At 40.9% G+C, this 19,156-nt stretch overlaps 1 protein-coding gene across 1 annotated transcript in view; it reads left to right on the forward strand.

Moving 5' to 3' along the window:
* Positions 1-513: 513 nt before the first annotated feature.
* LOC132575510 (nardilysin-like) overlaps positions 514-19,156 on the forward strand; it is a 57,186-nt gene continuing 38,543 nt past the window's right edge. The window contains exons 1-11 of the mRNA XM_060244326.1: positions 514-695; positions 2,523-2,868; positions 3,974-4,055; positions 5,076-5,229; positions 5,816-5,889; positions 8,249-8,344; positions 11,302-11,424; positions 13,219-13,276; positions 15,266-15,339; positions 16,954-17,023; positions 17,845-17,922. Of these exons, the coding sequence (XP_060100309.1) occupies positions 514-695; positions 2,523-2,868; positions 3,974-4,055; positions 5,076-5,229; positions 5,816-5,889; positions 8,249-8,344; positions 11,302-11,424; positions 13,219-13,276; positions 15,266-15,339; positions 16,954-17,023; positions 17,845-17,922 (1,337 nt within the window). The remainder of the gene's footprint in view (positions 696-2,522; positions 2,869-3,973; positions 4,056-5,075; positions 5,230-5,815; positions 5,890-8,248; positions 8,345-11,301; positions 11,425-13,218; positions 13,277-15,265; positions 15,340-16,953; positions 17,024-17,844; positions 17,923-19,156) is intronic.

Raw genomic sequence — 19,156 nt, forward strand, 5'->3', positions numbered from 1 at the left:
GTCTGGAGATTAGTCCTAATTCCAGAAGAACTCTGACCCCAACCTGGAAGCAGGCAGCCTATTTTACTAGGCCTCAGGTACATTTTGGAAGCAAAATACATGGCCAGATAATTGTCTGTGACCCTCCACTATTAGACAGTTGGCAAAGTGAATGGCAGCGTAAGAAGAGAGAGTTAGTCATACTCTTTTTGCATCTGGGCAGTCTGAAGAAACCATGGGGTAGGTAAATGCTCTGTATTTTGGCTGAAGTGCATGATAAAAACATCCTCTACTGAATTTTTGTTTCTCCTTTCCTCCTCCTCCTGGAATCCTGGTTTGATCCTTTGTTTATGTCATAAGTGGAATACTCTGAAGACTCCACACAGCCAATCGCAATGGGGATGGATTGCCTGGTCAGCAAGGAAGTTGATTTGGGCAAGAAAAGATGCCAACTGCCACATGGCAAGACGGGGACTAAGCAGAAGGCTCTAGCACTGTGCAGTTAGTCCTGCAAATCACCTCAGAGCCTTTGCAATGTCTCGGAAGCCAAGTACTATAGAGTCACCTTACTGCCCAGGCATATTCACGCAGAGAAGGCAGGGGTGCCCAAGGGCCCAGGAAGATCAGGAGAAAGAAGGCCGGAAGCGCAAGACCAAGAAAAAGAATGAGGGAGACCCGAGTATAGTCAAGTCTCCTAGTGACCACAAGGAATACAGGTAAATGAATGGTCTGAGAAGTATAACTTGTTAAGACACAAAAGGCCACAACACTAAGCCTTATCAAGAATCTAAGTACCCCTTGGTTCTACTCAGATATGGGCTTAACAACAACAACAAAACTAATTTATTTGTAGTTCTAAAACAAAGATGGCCCAAATATCTTTCCTCACTGTAAGTTCCCCAAGCTTCTATGAATGAGAAAATAGTAAAGACTATAGATTAATGCTAATTGTTAGCCCTTATTAAAAACCTCATCTGCTCTTGTATTGCCATGTTGCAACTGCCCTGTCAAATTGTTAAAGATGATTAAAACCCAGTAAGAGTTTGAAGACTATTGTGTGCAGGGAGGTAGGGCAGAAAGTAGTAAACTAATGTCAGCATAAAAAAGTGTAAATCAGGGCTGCCATTTCGTCCTCATATAGAAACTGCTAGGATCTGAACTGGTTGCAATTATGCAGGTAAAGGATCTAGGGCAGGGGTGGCCAAACTTGCTTAACATAAAAGCCACATAGAATAAATGTCAGATGTTTGAAAGCCACAAGACATGAACATTAGATGTTTGAGGGCAGGAGGAAGGAAGGAAGGAAGGAAGGAAGGAAGGAAGGAAGGAAGGAAGGAAGGAAGGAAGGAAGGAAGGAAGGAAGGAAGGAAGGAAGGAAGGAAGGAAGGAAGGAAGGAAGGAAGGAAGGAAGGAAGGAAGGAAGGAAAATATGCACTTATGCATGTCCCCAGTTCTACTAAAATCAGTAATACTGAAAAGGTCAAGGGAATACACTTTCTTTTTTCTTTTCTTGCCATCAAGTCACAGATGACATGGAGACCCCATGGGATTTTCAAGGCTTGAGACCTTTAGATAGGGTTGGCAGTTCTGACTCAAAAAATATCTGGGGACTCTTGGGTTGGAGCCAGGAGACTTTCGGGTGGGGCCAGGAGCAAGGCTGTGGCAAGCATGATTGAACTCTGAAGGGAGTTCTGGCAATCACATTTAAAGGGACCACACACCTTTTAAATGCCTTCTCTCCATTTGGAAATAATGGATAGGAGCACTTTCTTTTGGGGCTCATAGAATTGGGCTCCCTAGTCCAATCTTTTTGAAACTTGGGGGGTGTTTTGTGGAAACAAATTTGCCAAAAATTTGGTGCCTCTACCTAAAAAAAACAGCCCCCTCCCAGAGCCCCAGATACTCATGGATCAATTCTCCATTATACTCAATGGGAATCACTTTCCATAGGGTATAAACTTGTGACCAGCAGACATTTCTCTCCCCCCCACACACACACACTTTCTGATAACCCTGAAGCAGGGTGAGGGCCTCCAAACTGGGTGATCCCCTACCCACAACTGGGGATTGGCAGCCCTACCTTTAGAGGTGTCTTCTTATCATGACCCTGGTATTCCTTGGTGATCTTCCTTCCCAATACTGACGAGGGTTAACCCTAATTAACTTTCAAGATCTGATGAGTTCTGGCTAGCCTAGCCTATCCAGATTAGAGTATACACACACACTATATACTTACTTAAAATGAAGCATAATTCATTGTGCACCAGAAAGTCATCCCAGTGCCTTCTGGCTCCTTCCCATGGCCCATTTCCATAAAGCAGTATCAATGCTACAGTTTTAAACTGGTTTAACTGCCATTTTTCACCCCAAGGAACCATGGGAATTGTAGTTCAGTGACACTGTATCGTGGTTTCTATTTCTCCTCAACAAACTACAGTTCCTGTGAGTTTTTTGGGGGGGCAGGCATGACAGCATAAAAGTGCTTTTATAAAGATATAATTTTATATCGTTGATAGCATGTCTCATAAAAAATATTCTTGCAGGTACATTCAGTTAAAAAATGGCTTGAATGCGTTGCTGATATCTGACTTGACCATTGATGACTGCAATTCTTCTGACTCAGAAGAGGAGGTGTCTGACGAAAATGAAGAGGAAGAACAGGATGGGTCAGAAAAGGCGAGCAGCATTGGTGATGAGGAAGTGAAGGGTGTAGAAGACTTTGCAGAAGAATCTGCTGTAGTGGGTGAAGATGAAGGGGAAGAAGCTGTTAGTGATGGTACTGGGGAAATCGATACCAGAGAAAGAGAGGAGCGTGTCATGGACCTTGAAGAGTTTGAAGAACTTGTTAAAAAAGAAGATGCAAAGAAGATGAGTAGCACAGAAAAGCAGGTACAGTACAAAACAATACAGTTACTGCCTCATAAAACATTTGGCCCTTCCATCTATCAGGCAAAAGCATATGTGTAACGTATAGGGAATGAAAGCCAAGCACAGCTTACTGTGTGTAAGGTGTGTGTACCTAGAGAGGATGCATATTGTTAATCTGAATGCATACAGCACATCTTCAAAATAGGCAGTCTTGGGGAAATCTATTCACTGGGATCTATTTTGTTCCAGGATAGAGTCTAACCTGCAAGCTTTTCCTTTTCCCATTTTTTATTTTTACATGGGATTTTCCAGGAAAGTGACCTTGCAAATTAAAACATAATAAAATCAAAACATTTAAAGTAATTAATAATATCCAGCACTTTAAACCAAGCCACAGCATAAAAATGTAGACCACTGAGCAGCTTCAAGTAGCAATGTTCAGACTAGGGTTGTCAAACCTCAGTTGGTGGGGAAGCGACATGGGGAGGAGCTATCGAAGAAACAGAACGAGATCACCTCTGAGATGAACCTGGAAGTGACATCATTGTATCAATGTGACACTCTATGAATCACTAGATACATTAGTTTTATAATAGAGCTTCAAGAAAATGCTAAAGTGTTGCATTGACACAATGGCATCATTTCTGGGTTCACCCTGAAAGTGACATCAACCTGTTGCTGTGATAGCAATTTTCAGCACAATAAAGTAACAACTCAAAGTATGGTCTCTGATGTCAGTGTAAGTGTGTCAATATCAAGGCACTATGGAGCAAACGCCATCTGCTATTTCACATGCTACAACTGCTGAAATATATTTTGGACACTTGATAACCTCTTTTGGGATAGTTATGTTTTTCTACTTACGTGCTGAAGTGTCAGAATAACACCTTCTGGACTTTTAAACTGGCAGAAGTCAAGCAATTGCAGGGTAAATGAGTATCACATACAAAAGGCACCACATAACATTCAGTAATAACTAATTATATGTTGCAGGAAGCCTTGGACAATGAAGGTTGCCATAAAAAGAGGGTCTTAACAAGTGTGTCCCTAGTTTAATCTGAAAAATGTTGGAGAAATGGAGGTTATATACTAATGTGTTATTCCTATATTTACACTTTCCTTGCAGTCTGCAGCCGCCCTTGCCATTTGTATTGGCAGTTTCTGTGACCCTGATGATTTACCTGGACTAGCACATTTTTTGGAACACAGTATGTAGCTCTGCTCCTACCAGGCTTTATCTAAAACAACCAGACAAAAAGTTGTATATCAAAGACCTTTAATATGGTGCTCAGGGATACTGTAGTACTCACCAATGTGTTTCCTGAGCCTACTGACTTCTTCAAAAAATCTTCTCCCCAAAGCAAAGATCAGTCCTAGCTTTTCTCCACCTGGTTGGAGCATCAGGCCTTTCAGAGGCACCCAAGAGGCATCATTGTTGTGCCATAGTGTCTGCAAGGATCACCCATTTTGAAACACTGCTGCCAACATAGGAGAATGCTTGTCTTGAAACACCTGAGCATGTTCTGGAAGTTTTCGATGTTTCACATCTGGACGGGACTCCCACTTCCACAGCTCAAATTCCAAAAGTAACTGCAGGCTCAACAAGTTAAAAAGCTCTGATGTATTGCCCTGTGCAGTTGTTTAGAAAGCAGGTTTCTAAAATAAAAAAGTTTTTATTATATGCCCATTGCCTTTCCATTTCATTACAGCCCTAATCCCATACTGTGTTTGTCCATGAAGAGCCCATGATCCTCAGCACAGTCCTTTTTTTTTATTAGTCAAATGGAATTCCATTTTCACTTTTTAGATCTGACCCATAAAGTCGATCCTTCTTTATTACAGCTCCAGTTTTCTGAAAACTGAAGCTGAAGCCTGCCAAAATTCAGTTCTATAGACATGGAAACATAGAGCTGGAAGGGACCCCAAGGATCATCTAGTCCAACTCCCTGCTCAATGCAGGAAATTCACAGCTAATACCTTCCCCCAGAGACCCCCTGCTCTGTGCCCAGAAGGCATTGTAAAACCATCTGTGGATACACATTTTTAATGTCTGTGAAGAGGTCGCCATTACAAAAGCTTCACCCTTCATTTCCAAGGAACTGGATTAATTCAGATGAACAGAAAAGTTCATAACACCAATGTTCTATGCATGTATCTTAGAATAGGAATATCCCTTGACTGGGCTCATATATTTTAGTTGACAAGCCTTTATTAATTATTTATTTCAGTGGTATTTATGGGTAGTGAAAAATACCCAGATGAAAATGGGTTTGATACATTCTTAAAGAAGCACGGCGGTACAGACAATGCTTCGACTGACACAGAACGAACAGTCTTCCAATTTGACATCCAAAAGAAATATTTTAAAGAAGGTCTTGACAGGTAACTTAGCAACTGTTCATCGCTTAATGCCTGATCTGCTCTGATTGATGTCATAAGCCTTGGTTGGACTGATTTGTTTCAGCTCTTCTGGCTGCCATTGCTCTTGAAAAGGGAAGAAAAAAACGTCACCCTGACATGAATAGAAAGAGTACTGTAGATCCCAGTTTAATATATGCTTTGATGCAGTACTCACCTATAGCATGCTCAGTTCTGCTCCTTCTCTTATGTGTTGCCTTTGCGTACTTGGACATTGTGAGTATACATTTTCTGATTTAGGTAAGCTTGCCAGTGCATCTAAATGTGAATTGCATAGGCATTCTATGGAACACACAGGGGATATTTGATGTGGGAATGCATGGAAATACATAGAATGGACATCAGGTCTGGGTAATCCAAACGTGATGGGACTTCAATGACCTTTCCTTGTTTGGTGGGAAGTTTTAACTGGGGACACTGTTCTTCTAACTGGGGACACTGTTCTTCTATTGTGCCTGATGTCTGAAACAGAAAGTTATCCATCCATATGCTTTATTCTGCCTTTCTGATAGATGACCAAAGTCTGTGTTCCTATTGTTGTTTCTTCTAGATGGGCACAATTCTTCATTCACCCTCTGATGATTAAGGATGCAATTCACCGGGAAGTTGAAGCAGTGGACAGTGGTAAAAATATATATATAGACTTTCCCTTTCTTCTTATTTTCTGGAAGTGCTTGTACTGCTTATGACATCTGGATGACCTGTCTTTTATAAACTATCAGGTCATAAAAGCAATATTATTTAGATACAGTGGACACAATCCAACACAGTTGGAAGCATGTTTAAGTGTTCTGAAATCAAGGAATGTAATTTTGCTGATTTCCAGAGCCTACGAAATTAATAATTGTAAAGTTTCAATTTTAAGTACATCTATATGACATAAATCCATTAAACCCAGAGGGAGATAAGCATTGAAAAAAGATCTTTAGGATCAAGCTACATAAGTCATGAAATTTAGATGTTTCACTCTCTTGAGTTAATTCTGCATATTTTGGGAGGCTGACATTGGTGGCAAGCAAAACTGAAAAAAACCAAAAGGATATTTACTTTTCTGACTCCAGTCTATTTGAGTTCAGGATCATTACAATACATCAAAGTAATTGTGCTCAATTTTTGTAGGCTATGAATAGCCCATAACATCCACTGCAGAAGAAGTCAACTTATTAGTAGCCAGTAGCATTTTTAAAAAAATATGTGATTCTGCCCACCCCCCAAAAAAAGAAAAACTGGAACTATACTGTGGGTTTCAGCTACAAAAAAACCCCATTTTTTCAAAACCAATGCATGATACATACATTTTCCAACTCAAATCTAATGGATGAAATATTGGATTTAAATCTGCAGTCAAATCCTTCTTCAGCTAAGGAGCCTTCAGTGCTAAACTAACCACCTCTATAATTACACCCACCTAAATGAGAAGTTGCCATTCACTCTTACGAACTTTATTCCTGGATACTCTGGGTAGGAAACAAATCTACTCTCCACCCTTTACACTGGGTAGCCCAACCTCACTGTCATGGGTTCTTCAGAGGTGCAAAGATACAATACAACTATTGGCAAGGGTCTTCAGAATATACAAGCCCTCTTATCACACCCTTTATAAGAACAGACATTCTTGAGATAAAGGTAACAAATCTGTCTTTATTGGAACCATGGCTTCTTCTGAATGCTAAAGAGCCAGTCTCTGGACCAAGCATTTTCTTGTCCATCCCTCAGCTTCATCTCTGATTCTGTTTTCTTGATATTCTTCACTGGGCCATTATGCTCTGAAAAATGCACCAGTTCTGCAGCAACTTTCTATAATTATGTTGCATTTTAAGTGTTCAAGGTCCATCTGAATACCTTGTCTTATCCTGCTGCTTGTCTTATTCTTCCCTGCTTCACTATTCTGCTTGCCTCCTACTCCTATTACAGCTTGCTTTTTTCACTTACTCTTACCCTTCACATTCATACTCCCCATTTTAGTCTTTGCACTTGCCATCCAGGATTCCATTCCTAAAATAAGTGACACACATAGGCTTTCAGGTGTGGACATTACACTGATATTGGAAGACAAAACATAAGGCAATTTTTTAAAAAGGAAGGAGGTGAAATGGAAAGGAATGCTCACAGGACTTTTTATGCAGAAAAAGCCCAGCAGGAACTAATTTGCATATTAGGCCACATCCCCTGATGTCACCATTGTTTCACATAGGGTTTTTTTGTAGAAAAAGCCCAGCAGGAACTAATTTGCATATTAGGTTACACCCCCTGAAGCCAAGCTGGCTGGAATTGGATGCTCATAGTGATGTATTACAAAGCAAATTTTGTGCTGGTGCACCACTGTGCCAGCACGTTTGTGTGAAACATTTAAATGGTAGGTTTCAACACACAAGCCCTACCCTCCTGTGAAGGATGCTGCTGCCTTCATTTCACGGACTAAGGCTACTGTGCCAACAAAGCTAAAACAGTAGTGAAGAGGGACTGAGGCTTAGTAATGTTATATGGATGACCATAGGAGAAAGCGTCTTGGTTTCTGCCACTGGGCTACACTTAGCTTCTAGCGTCCAATAACCATCTGCCTTCTAGAGCTCATACATCATCCGGAAGGCCCATGGTGACCAAGGGCTTTTTCTTCCATCTCCAGGCCCTGCTGTTTATGCCACAACAACAGCACAAGTGTTACTATCAGGCACTTGGGAGGCTTCTGTTTTCTGCTGTTTTGCTGCCTGTATCACTCATTTTGTGATACTGCCTGTACTACTGTTGCTAAACAGGCAGTTCTGCTGCTTCCTCTAAAGCAGCAGGCCTTCCCTGACTAAGCCCATCAATTTTTCAGAACACAGCAATATCTTTCTCCCTTTTTAAGCACTATTAAATGAGGTACTACACATATTTCACTGCTGCTTCATATATGTTTGTGTTATGCTACTTCCTTTAACTATGACATTTCAGAAATGGCACTCTGAATTTTGCTGCTTAATGGTCTCTTTAAAACAAACAGAATATCAAATAGCAAAGCCTGTAGATGACAACAGAAGGGAATTGTTGCTTGGAAGTCTTGCAAAACCAGGACATCCTGTGAGAAAATTCTTTTGGGGTAAGTATCATATCCAGAGATTCACTTAATATGTTGGGGTTTAGCAAAGTCTGAAGAATGGGAGATTCTTGGGAGCATTTTACCCAATACTTCAAATGTTCAGAATCTGCAAAAATCTTTCATTTTGGATTTGCCTTAACAATATGAAGAGGAGGGGGGGGGGTTGAAAAAAGAAATGACCCTGTGATCTAAGCCTGGTTCACACAGAAGATGAGCAGGTAAAACTGCTTCTGGAGTATCTCACTCCATTTTGTATGAAAAGGCTAATGTTTGAATTCTTCTCAATTTTTAAAAATTCACATGACCTTTTTCCAAACATTCAGTGTGGGTAGAATTTGCACACATAGGATAATGGCAGGAATGCTCTGATCTCTGTGTGTTCATTCTGCGGTATGAACCTATGCAGCAATGCCTGGTACAGCAATGCCTTTTTTTGTTTGTTTCAACATCTGTAAAAATGGAACCAGCAACAGTCTATTTGTGAGAGTTTTAAGCAGTCGCTCAGATGCAATGGAAGCTTCCCAGAAGAAGATCTGCATCCCTGCTATAGTTCCAGAATGGCTACAAGATTGAAAGGCTTTTGGTTCAGGTGTTAATGGGTTCCTATTAATGGTTATTCTTCAGTGTTTTTAAAATGTATTTGATTTATCAAGAAAGAAAAAAGTAATAACTACTGGGGAATTACACAACTTAAAGGTTGATGAGAAATTAAAATGGTTAAAAGAAGTTTTCTTCCTTGGCTCTACCATCAAACAAAAGGGAGATTGCAACCAAGAAGGAACTAGGAAAGATTCTTAAGCATAATGATGCGTCACTAGTGACCAAGATCAAGATACAGTATTCCCTTTTACTATGTATGAGAGTGAAAGTTGGACATGGGGAAAGTTGACAGATAGAAAGTTGATTCCTTTGCAATGTGAGTTTTAAGGATACTATGAACTGCCAAAAAGACAACTAAGTGGGTTCTAGCGCAAATCAAGTCTGAAGTCTCCCTAGAAGCTGAAATGACCAGACTGAGGCTATCATAAATTGGTCATATCATAAGAAGACAAGAGTCACTGGAAAAGACAACCATGCTAGGAAAAGTTGAAAGCAGAAGGAAAAAAAGAAGACCCAACTTGAGATGGATTGACTCAATAAAGGAAGCCGCAGCCCTCTGTTTGCAAGACCTGAACAATGCAGTTAACAATAGGTCATTTTGGAGATCATTAATTCATAGGGTCACCATAAGTCAGAAGTCACTTGATGACACAATACACACACATTTGTTTTATTGTTGCTTCTATCATGGTTGTTTAATTGTTATTGCTTTATTGTTGTTACCTGCCTAGGATCCCAGTTCTATGGGGAAAAGTTATAATTTTTTTATTTGTGCATACAAATGCAAACACACAGATCTGCATGTTCCAAAGAATGGCCAGATGGTGCCTACAAGAGAGTGCCACTACAATGCCATTCTCCCCTGCACATGTGTTCATTTTACCCACACTGAACATCTGAAAGAGGCATTCAAAAGTAGTGTCTCAGAGAGAAACCTAGGGTACATCTCCTCTCCATGACTGATAGTTTCTACAGGGAGAGCAGTTCCAAGACACAGTGCCTCATTGTTATCAGAAGTGCAGTTCAAGTTAGGAACAATCGCTGGTTGAATGATTGTAGAAAATACAATTCCATCCAAGGAACTTCTGAGGAACATAAATATGTGCACATTTATGGTGTCTACTCTTAGTTCATAGTGTGTGAATTCATTAAACATGGTGAGATATTGGCGGCAGGTAATTATAGAAAATCCTTAAATAAAAGAAAAATCTATAGTAAAATAAATGATCTAGAGTAAAAATCTATAGTAAAATAAACAATCTGCCAACTCCTCACTTGCCTACTCCTCAGATGCCATTATCCTGGATTGGCTAATATTGTCCTAATTTATTGACTAGACGTTCCTTTGGGATACAGTACAGAGGACTGGAACAGAATATATAACTGTTTTGTAACAAGTTGATATTCATCGCTAGACTAAGTTTGAGTCTAGTGGCATCTTTAAGACCACCAAAAGTTTTATTCTAGGTCATTTTGTTTTATTTTGTGTGCATGCACACTTCACTAGATACATCAGATACATTTTTGTTGCAGGAACTCCTTTGCATGTTAGGCCACACCCTCCTGATGTAGCCAATCCTCCAAGAGCTTACAGGGCTCTTAGTATAGGGCCTACTGTAAGCTGCAGGATGATTGGCTACATCAGGCCTAATATGCAAAGGAGTTCCTGCTACAAAAAAAGCCTTGGATATATTGAAATAGAAGTCACCTACTATTACATAGAGGAGGAGGAGGTGGAAGAAGAAGAAGATGATGATGATGTTGGATTTGTACCTCACCCTTCACTCTGAATCTCAGAGTGGCTCACAATCTCCTTTACCTTCCTCCCTCACAACAAACACCGTGTAAGGTAGGTGGGGCTGAGAGAGCTCTCACAGAAGCTGCCCTTTCAAGGACAATTCTGCAAGAGCTATGGCTGACCCAAGGCCATTCCAGCAGCTGCAAGTGGAGGAGTGAGGAATCAAACCTGGTTCTCCCAGGTAAAAGTCCACGCACTTAACCACTACACCAAACTGGTAGAGGATGGGGAGAGTATTTTCAGGAAGGAGGAATCTACTTAGCTGTTCCTGAAAACACCCTCCCTACCCTCTACCTATATGGTGACTTCTGTTTCAATGTATCTGAAGAAGTGTGCATGCTCATGAACACTTATACCTAAGGTGCCACTGAATCTGAACTTTGTTCTGCTGCTTCAGACCAGCAGGGCTATCTGTCTGAATCTAATATTGGATTAATTTATGCTAAAAACAAACAAACTATGATTCATCGTCAAGATCCTTTCTAGAAACTGACTAATTCTAGAACCTAGATTTTTAAAAAGACCTTCATGATTTTTAAAAGCAAACCTTAATTTACAGGTAATGCAGAGACACTTAAACACCTGCCCTTGAAGCATAAGATAAACACCTATGGAAGGCTGAGAGATTTCTGGAAGCGCCATTACTCCTCACACTACATGAATCTAGTTGTCCAGTCTAGAGGTATACATCCCTCCTTTTGCTTTAATACTAGTAACAGTACTAGATGTGCATTTGCATTCTGTCACAAGTTCTGACATTGTTGGCAAATGACTTAATTTTATGGGCACAATGTGATAGTGCCAAATGCATGGTCTTTATTGTGGTTGAAAATTGTGGGTCCTACCTTTAGGCAGAGGTTAGTGTGTGCCTGCACTTCGCCATGGGAACAAACAATAGCCCAGCTGAACCAGACAAGAGATGCTTGTCTATACTTGGTGGAATATGAAGGAAGAGCTGAGTGGAAACATGATAGGAGGGATGTTTCACAATAAAAGCCAGTCATCTGTTTATATTGAAGTCTTTGCACAATTAACATACATGTTTGAACTCATGCAGAGTATGGTTGCACATGGTCTTCCTTACAGATTGATACACATATCTGAAAGCCTGTTCCTATTTTTAGATGTGCCTTGGACCAGAGAAGTTATTGGCATGCCACTGGCACATTATGAAATAAGCATAGGGTTGGATCCAGACTAGAATGGCAATTTCTGGCTATTCCTTCTTCCTGCTGCAGACTCCCTCATGTAATCACTCAAGCTGCTTACAGACAGGCAGCTCCAGGTAGCATCAAGGTGACCCAGAAGTAAGCCACCCGGAAAAGGAGTGCCCGGGAACATCCTGATGGCCTGCAGAAGAGGGACGGGCTGCGGGAGCCCCGGGGAGTGTCCAGAGTGCTCACATGCCCTGTCTGTGGCTCCCTGGGTGCTTTCCAGACATTTCCCAACCATCCAGATGGCTGCGGAGGTGCCTCTGAGGCGCTTCAGTGAAAAGGCACCACTTTGAAAATGGTGCCTTTTAAAGTTGACTCCCAGTAAGTCTTGGGATGGGTCAGGAACAGCAAGCAGATGTGCGCGTATAGATGCACTTTTGGGGGGGTGCTTGCCTGCCATCCCCAGGGCAGCTTAAACCACCCATCTGTAACCAGCCTCAGAGTTTATCATCTCCCAGGAGCAGCATTTTGTGGAGATCAGTGGACACCAGTAGGAGGGGGGAGAGGCAGGAAAGTTCCATTCTGCTATTGGAAAGTTTGGTCTGCATCCAACCCATACCTTTATCCATAAGTTTATTTCGCATGTATGAAACCAGATCAAATGTGTCCATATATCATTGTGATAGTAAATGAAAGTATTGAGCCCAATACAAACAGCAAGGCAAACCATAGCATTGAATCTAGCAATGCATAAGCTGAAAGGAAAACGTATTTACCGTTTGAGCAAACAGTAGACAACAGCTGTTAGCAACACATAGCACTTTCATATTTTTAATGAAAGAACAATGTGACTATGGAATCTAAAAAAAGATGTTTCACAAACACATTATTTCCTTTAATCAAGTTTTCCTATTGAATGAGAAGAAATACCTTGTGCCATGTCTTGTGTGTGCAGAAAAGTTAGTGGGGAATTCAACCACTTAGCTCAAGCAGACAGGAAAGAGAAATTTTAATGTTTCTGCTGCAGTGAAGACTGTTGTGAACACAGAACTCTTCTGCTGGATCCAGCTCATAGACTGCAAAAGCTGACATTGAGCTATGTCCAAGTGGTTCACTATGGGTAGTGGGTACACACATCTCGAAATAGAAAAAGTGCATATACAAAAATAGGAGATCAAGCAAAACCAACATTATTGTTTTTAGGGAAAATACAATATCTCCAAATGATTTAGGAATTCTACTTCAATATTAATTTACCACCTTAGCTTCATCTTTGCAAGACCATCTCTCTTTCCAGCTTTTTTTTCCATCTTCCATTTTAGAAACCCTGGATACCTTGGAAAAATGGGTGACAGAAATCTTCTCCGCGATCCCCAATAAGTGAGTTGATGCAATTTTTTTTCCTGGAAGATATAAAACTGTGATGTGAGCTTGCAAAGTTTCATACATATGCCATATGTTCCATTAGAAATATGAATGAGAAAGAATGTTTTCAATTATAGTGCTTTCAGAAGGTATCATTGTAAGAGTGAGCCTATATGTAGCTGTGGCTTTTAGTTAATCTTAGCCATTTAATAATGGGACACATCTTTTCTGTGTCCTATTTTGTGGAGTTTTGCAGAGCCAAGGAATAAAATCTAAGGAAGATAATATAGGGGTAAAAACATAGATGTTCAAGATATCAGGGGAAGTACTGATGGAAACTGCAGATGTTGGGCTTTCTTTTAATTAAAACTGTTATAGAGTTACATTTGGACTAATGTCATCCGTTCCACTCTATATTTGTTCCATAATTTTGCAGCCTCAAGTATTCACTTCATAGCCTTCCAGTGGTCCACTGGAAATTCTGTTTGCATGAATATGCACATGATGCACATTTTGATATGTATTTTATATATGTTTCATGTGTGTTTGCTATGTGTTGCAATCTGTGTTTTCATAGTATTTCCATAATGATAATGTGCATCCAATACATGCATTATACTTAATCAGACCATTGGTCCATCAAGGTCAGTATTGTCTATTAAGGCAGCCAGCAGTTTTTCAGTATGTCCACTGTGTGAATGAGGTGCTAGGCTGGATGGGCCACTGGACTGATCCAGCAGGACACATGGTATGCCTTTTGATTTGGAATGCTGGTGGTAGAAATTATCCCAGCTGATTTATGGTAACCCATAGAGTTACAAAGCAAGAGAGGTTCAGGAGTGGTGTGCCATTGTCTGCCTCTGTGTAGTGACCCTGGGCTTTCTTGGTGGTCTCCCATCCAACTCCTGCTTAACTTCCAAGATCTGAAAAGATGGAACTAGCCTGGGTCATACAGGTTAAGACTTTGGGATGCTGCTGTCTATATCTTCAGGCATAGCAACAGGAGCCAATTACTCAGCCATCTCCTAGCATCCCTGAAGATCCTCTGGGCCAGCTTTTTTTTTTCCCCCTCTTTGATAGATGATGTCCTGGTCCTTATTATAAGTGTTTACGTTGCTTCTTTGCCACACAAAACTCCCCAAAGCATTGACCATCATTTTGATCCATATTAAAGCAGATGTATAATGTATTCGTAAATTACAGAAAGTGTCTGTAAGCACTGACTGAAATCTTATTCCAAAGCTCTTTATAAAGGTCCCAGTTAGATGTACTGGAGCAAACCAGAGGTTTCTAATTCTAACTTATGGTAAAACTAACAGAGGTGGGGAGAGAACCAGAGAGGGATTTGTGAAGGGATGATTGGCAAAATGGGTGTCTTTTCCTCTTCCATTGCCCACCATTTCCATCTGCCTCCTGATCTTCCCACAGCCACTCCTTTTCCTTTACTTGAGGTTCTAGAGTTGCAAATAAAAAGGGGATAATAAGTTGCAAAGAAAGAGCAAGAGGTGGGAGAAAGGTGTAAGTATTCCTGTTTCTGCCTGCTGCTTCTCCCCTACAAATGGCCCTTTTTGAATTTTTTTCACAGCTGGGGAAACATGGGAAGGGAACTCTTGCCTGCTGAATGGCCACAGAGATAATTCTCAGAAGATCTCTAGTTTCTAAGTGCAGTTAATCAAACGCAGCTCAAGATTCCAGGAGCGGCTCTTTAATAGGGCCAGGTCTGATATCAGGCTGCAACCTTAAGAATACTTTCCTCCTGGGAGTAAGTCCTATTGAATACAATGAGAGTTCTGAGTAGATCTGCTTAGGATTGCTCCCTTAAAAACCAAATTGTTCAGTTATAAGAAAGAACCTTGAATGTACTGCAAATCGATTCTGGTTTCCTAACAGATCTAACTACCTTTGCACAATGGAACTATGAGCAGCATATCAGTTTTGTTTTGCTGTTTAAGATTCTAAGCTTTAAAAGCCTTGAACATAAAACTACCTATGTATATTTTTAAGTGGTTTGCCCAAACCATCCTTCAGTCATCTGGTGAACCCTTTTGACACATCTGAATTTCACAAGTTTTACAAAGGTAAGCATATTTGATCTTGTTGTCTGTATTGTTTGGGAAAATCTGAAAAATTATGTCATGTCAAATACTTGCCAGGGTTGACCCTTCTTAGGTTCTGAGATCTGATGAGATTGGGCTTGCCTGATCAAGGCCAAAATGGTGGTGGTGTGGGGGGGGGGTGGGTGGGTATTTGTAAATTTCCTGCATTGAGCAGGGGGTTGGACTAGATGATACTGGAAGTCCCTTCCAACTCTATGATTCTTTGATTCTAAATTCTGGTTTCTTGCAATGTCTGAATGCAGACATCCTGACTTGTTTTCCTGGTTCTACCTTTACACATGCAGTACAGGCCAGGATGACTGCTGGGTTTGCTATGGTGGAAGGTGGAAGAGAAAAGGCAATAAAACCCACATCTACTGAGGCAGACCAGGATTTGAATCTGTGAACAAAGTGCTAGTTTCACAAGTTAAAATAAGCCATATTGTCACACTGGGCACTTTCACACAAGAGATTTGGCCCGACCTAGCCATGCCTCCCATTCAAATGAAATCTGCATGATCACACGAGCACATCTGCCCTCCGAGCCTCACCTATTCTCACCCCATCTCCAGATGCCTCCTATGTGGATTAAAAAGCCACCTGGATCTTTGCAGTGGCTTCCCCCTGAATCGCATTCAGGTCGCACATTCACTGGCTGTCTGATCACACTGGGGTGACTCATAAGTGGAAGAGCAGTGTGATCACTCCAAGCTGTTTCCAGTGTGTTCCAGGTTTTTTCCCCCCAACCTCCCCCCTCCCAAGAGTGCTTGTGCAGTTCTCTGCTTGAGTGCATGCAGCGGGGGACTTTTTAAAAAAACAGCCCTTTTTGCAGCAGGTCTGTGGTTGCGGTGCACCAGCAATGTGAAAGTACAATCACGGACTGCTGCCTGAATCCTGCCGCTTCAATAGGGGCTGTCTGATCCCTTTGAAACGGACCTAACTGAAGCGGGCCTTTGGGGGATGAGATTATATCGGGTCAGTTTCCCAGTGTGAAAGCACCCACTGTGTCTGAAACAAGTGACTGTATGATTTGTGCAAAACACTGTTTCTGAGTTTTAGTTCCATGCTTGCTATGGGAAGATAATTGTATTGTCCTATATTTTATACAGGATAATAGCACTGCCCTATCTTACAAGGATACTGAAAGGATAAGTACAGAGTGCTTGAGAGCCAGTTTTGTGCAGTGATAAGAGTGTTGGATGAGGATCTAGTTGACCTAAGTTCAAATCCCCACTTGTAGCATGGAAGCTCATTGGGTGATCTTGAACCAGCCACACGTTCAGCTTAACCTACGTTGGGGTTGTAATGAGAGTAAAATGGAGAATGGGATGTTAACCTGCTTTGAGATCCCATTGGGAAGGAAATGGAGTACTCGTGAAGTAAATAAATTATAGCATTTAGGAAAGTTATTATTTCACAAAAATTGCTGATACAGCCATGCTAGTGCAGCAGGCTTAGAACATTTACCAGTAATATCTGCATATTTATTCCCACCATTGCCTCATCTTTTGCTTCTTGCCCTTATCATTCTTACTATCATTGCAAAAACATATATATTTTCGAATAACTGCAACTGATACATTTCTTCTGGTTCAGTTATTCCAGTCAGAGAAATCCATTCTTTGATCATCACTTGGGCTCTTCCCCCACAAGAACAGCATTACAGGTAAATAACCATATTAAAGCAAAGATTCCTTGGTATAGTGATGTAAGCAGATATCAGAACCATCCAACAAGCTGCAGTCAGAAGGGTGCTTCCCTGGGAATAAGTCTCATTGAACTACATGGTTTTTATACTGAATAAACCTGCTACAATCCCATATTCAGTAAGTTTACCCAACTTTGTCTCTGGTCACCCTAGTCCTGTGACTTGCTGCTGAAAGCCCAAAATAACTAAGGTCAAGGGGCTGTGAGGTGCAAGTTATAATATTGTACCAGTATGATCTAACGGCTAGTAGGTATAACAGATTAACTATCTAGAATCTATTTTTGCATTAATCCACTGAAAACAGAGAACAATCCAAGAGAGAACACTTGCTGAGAAGATGGCAAGTACATAGGTACAATGGAACCAATGCAGGGGCAACATGCAACATAAGTGAGCTCAGATGTAGTATTGTGGTTGCAGGGAAGGTCTTCTTAACACCCCTTCTACTGGAGTATCTAGGATTCTCATGTTGCAGAGAGTGGGTGGCAGAACCAGCTGGAGGGTGGAGGGGGCAGAACAACAAAAGTCCTTAACAGATTAACTGGTGGACACATAATAGATATACAAGGATCCTCTTCATTACTCTATTTTATTTGGCCCAGCCTTTGCATTTATTACCTGAGTTCCCCACTAGAAACCATCTCTTATAATATTTTCTGTGAAGCACACATTTTGACGAGAGAGAAAGAGAGATCCTTCTTATTTGATTATTTGACATGTTACTTCTGTATCCACATAACAGAATTTTATTTTTAAAATAATTATTTTGGTATTTTTAGAGTGAAGCCTCTTCATTACCTTTCTTGGCTGATAGGGCACGAAGGCAGAGGCAGCGTCCTTTCAATTCTCCGGCAACAGTATGTCAAATGTTACTTGGCATTAAAGGGTAAAAGGGGAAGCCACTGAGGAGCCTGAAGTTTTGACTGATTGATTAATGTTCCGTTTTATTGCAGTTCAGTGCAATCCAAAATGAAATTTAAAGCTGTCACCATAAAATATTATCAAACAATCATGGAAACACCCCAAAGATATAGCCTTTGTATCCTGTGGCTCAGTGGTAGAGAATCTGCTTGACATGCAGAAGGTCCCAGGTTCAATCCCCTGGCAGTGAGTGATGTGAAAGACCTCTACCTGAGACCCTGGAGAGCTGTTGCTAATCTGAGAAGACAACACTGACTTTGATGGACCAATGGTCTGTTTTGGTATAAGGCAGTTTCATGTATTCCACTACTCTGCTCACCAAATAGTTTGTTCTCTTGTGGTATTGTCAACTCCATCAAAGGAAGAGTCTTAGGATGGAGAAAGTCTTCAGACATTGCTGAGCAGTATGGAAAATACACTCACTAACAATAGAATTTGAAATGGCAGCGTTAGGTCTTCACACAGTGGGATAGGCATCCACAAAAGCAAAGTGCTAAATGATTCAACAACCAACTCAGTCAAAAGCTAAACACAACAACCATGTTTTCACAAGACACCTGTATACAATCAAGGGAGGTCCAGGTTAACATACCAAAGCAATTGTCAGGGTTTTTTTCTTACCATGAGTTTCTGCGGTTTGAATAGTTTTGTTTGTCCTGCTTTACAAAGACAGCAGAATCAAACTTGTTCAATTGTTAATTACAATTTGAGCAGAAGCATATGTCTCTTACCTGTATTTTTGACTATATTTCTATGGTCTGGTTTTCTGTCATCTCTTTTCCTCTTTTGAGGGGATTTGTTTTAATTCTTTAGGATTTGAGGTAGTCCCCTGCTGGCTGTGTTCCCTCAGGGGTTCATACCAAATGTCCATTATAATCCTCCTAGGACTTTTGTTGACATGGCTATTAGCCATGATAAGTGCCTGGAACTTCCATATGCAGGAGTAGTAACTGAGTACCATCTAGTGGGAAAAAATAACAGGCAGAATCTTGGTTTTCCAGTGCCCTGCTGGTAGGAATTCTGACAACATCTCATTGGCCACTATGAAACAGGGTGCTCGGCTGGATGGACCATTGATCTGACCCAACAGAGCAGTGCTTACGTGGTAGTATTGCTGCAAATGTTCACTGAGAATGTTATTTTAATGTTAATATATCCAGTTGGCTGGCT

This window comes from Heteronotia binoei, chromosome 7 (genome assembly GCF_032191835.1).
Source record: "Heteronotia binoei isolate CCM8104 ecotype False Entrance Well chromosome 7, APGP_CSIRO_Hbin_v1, whole genome shotgun sequence".
Lineage (NCBI taxonomy): Eukaryota > Metazoa > Chordata > Lepidosauria > Squamata > Gekkonidae > Heteronotia > Heteronotia binoei.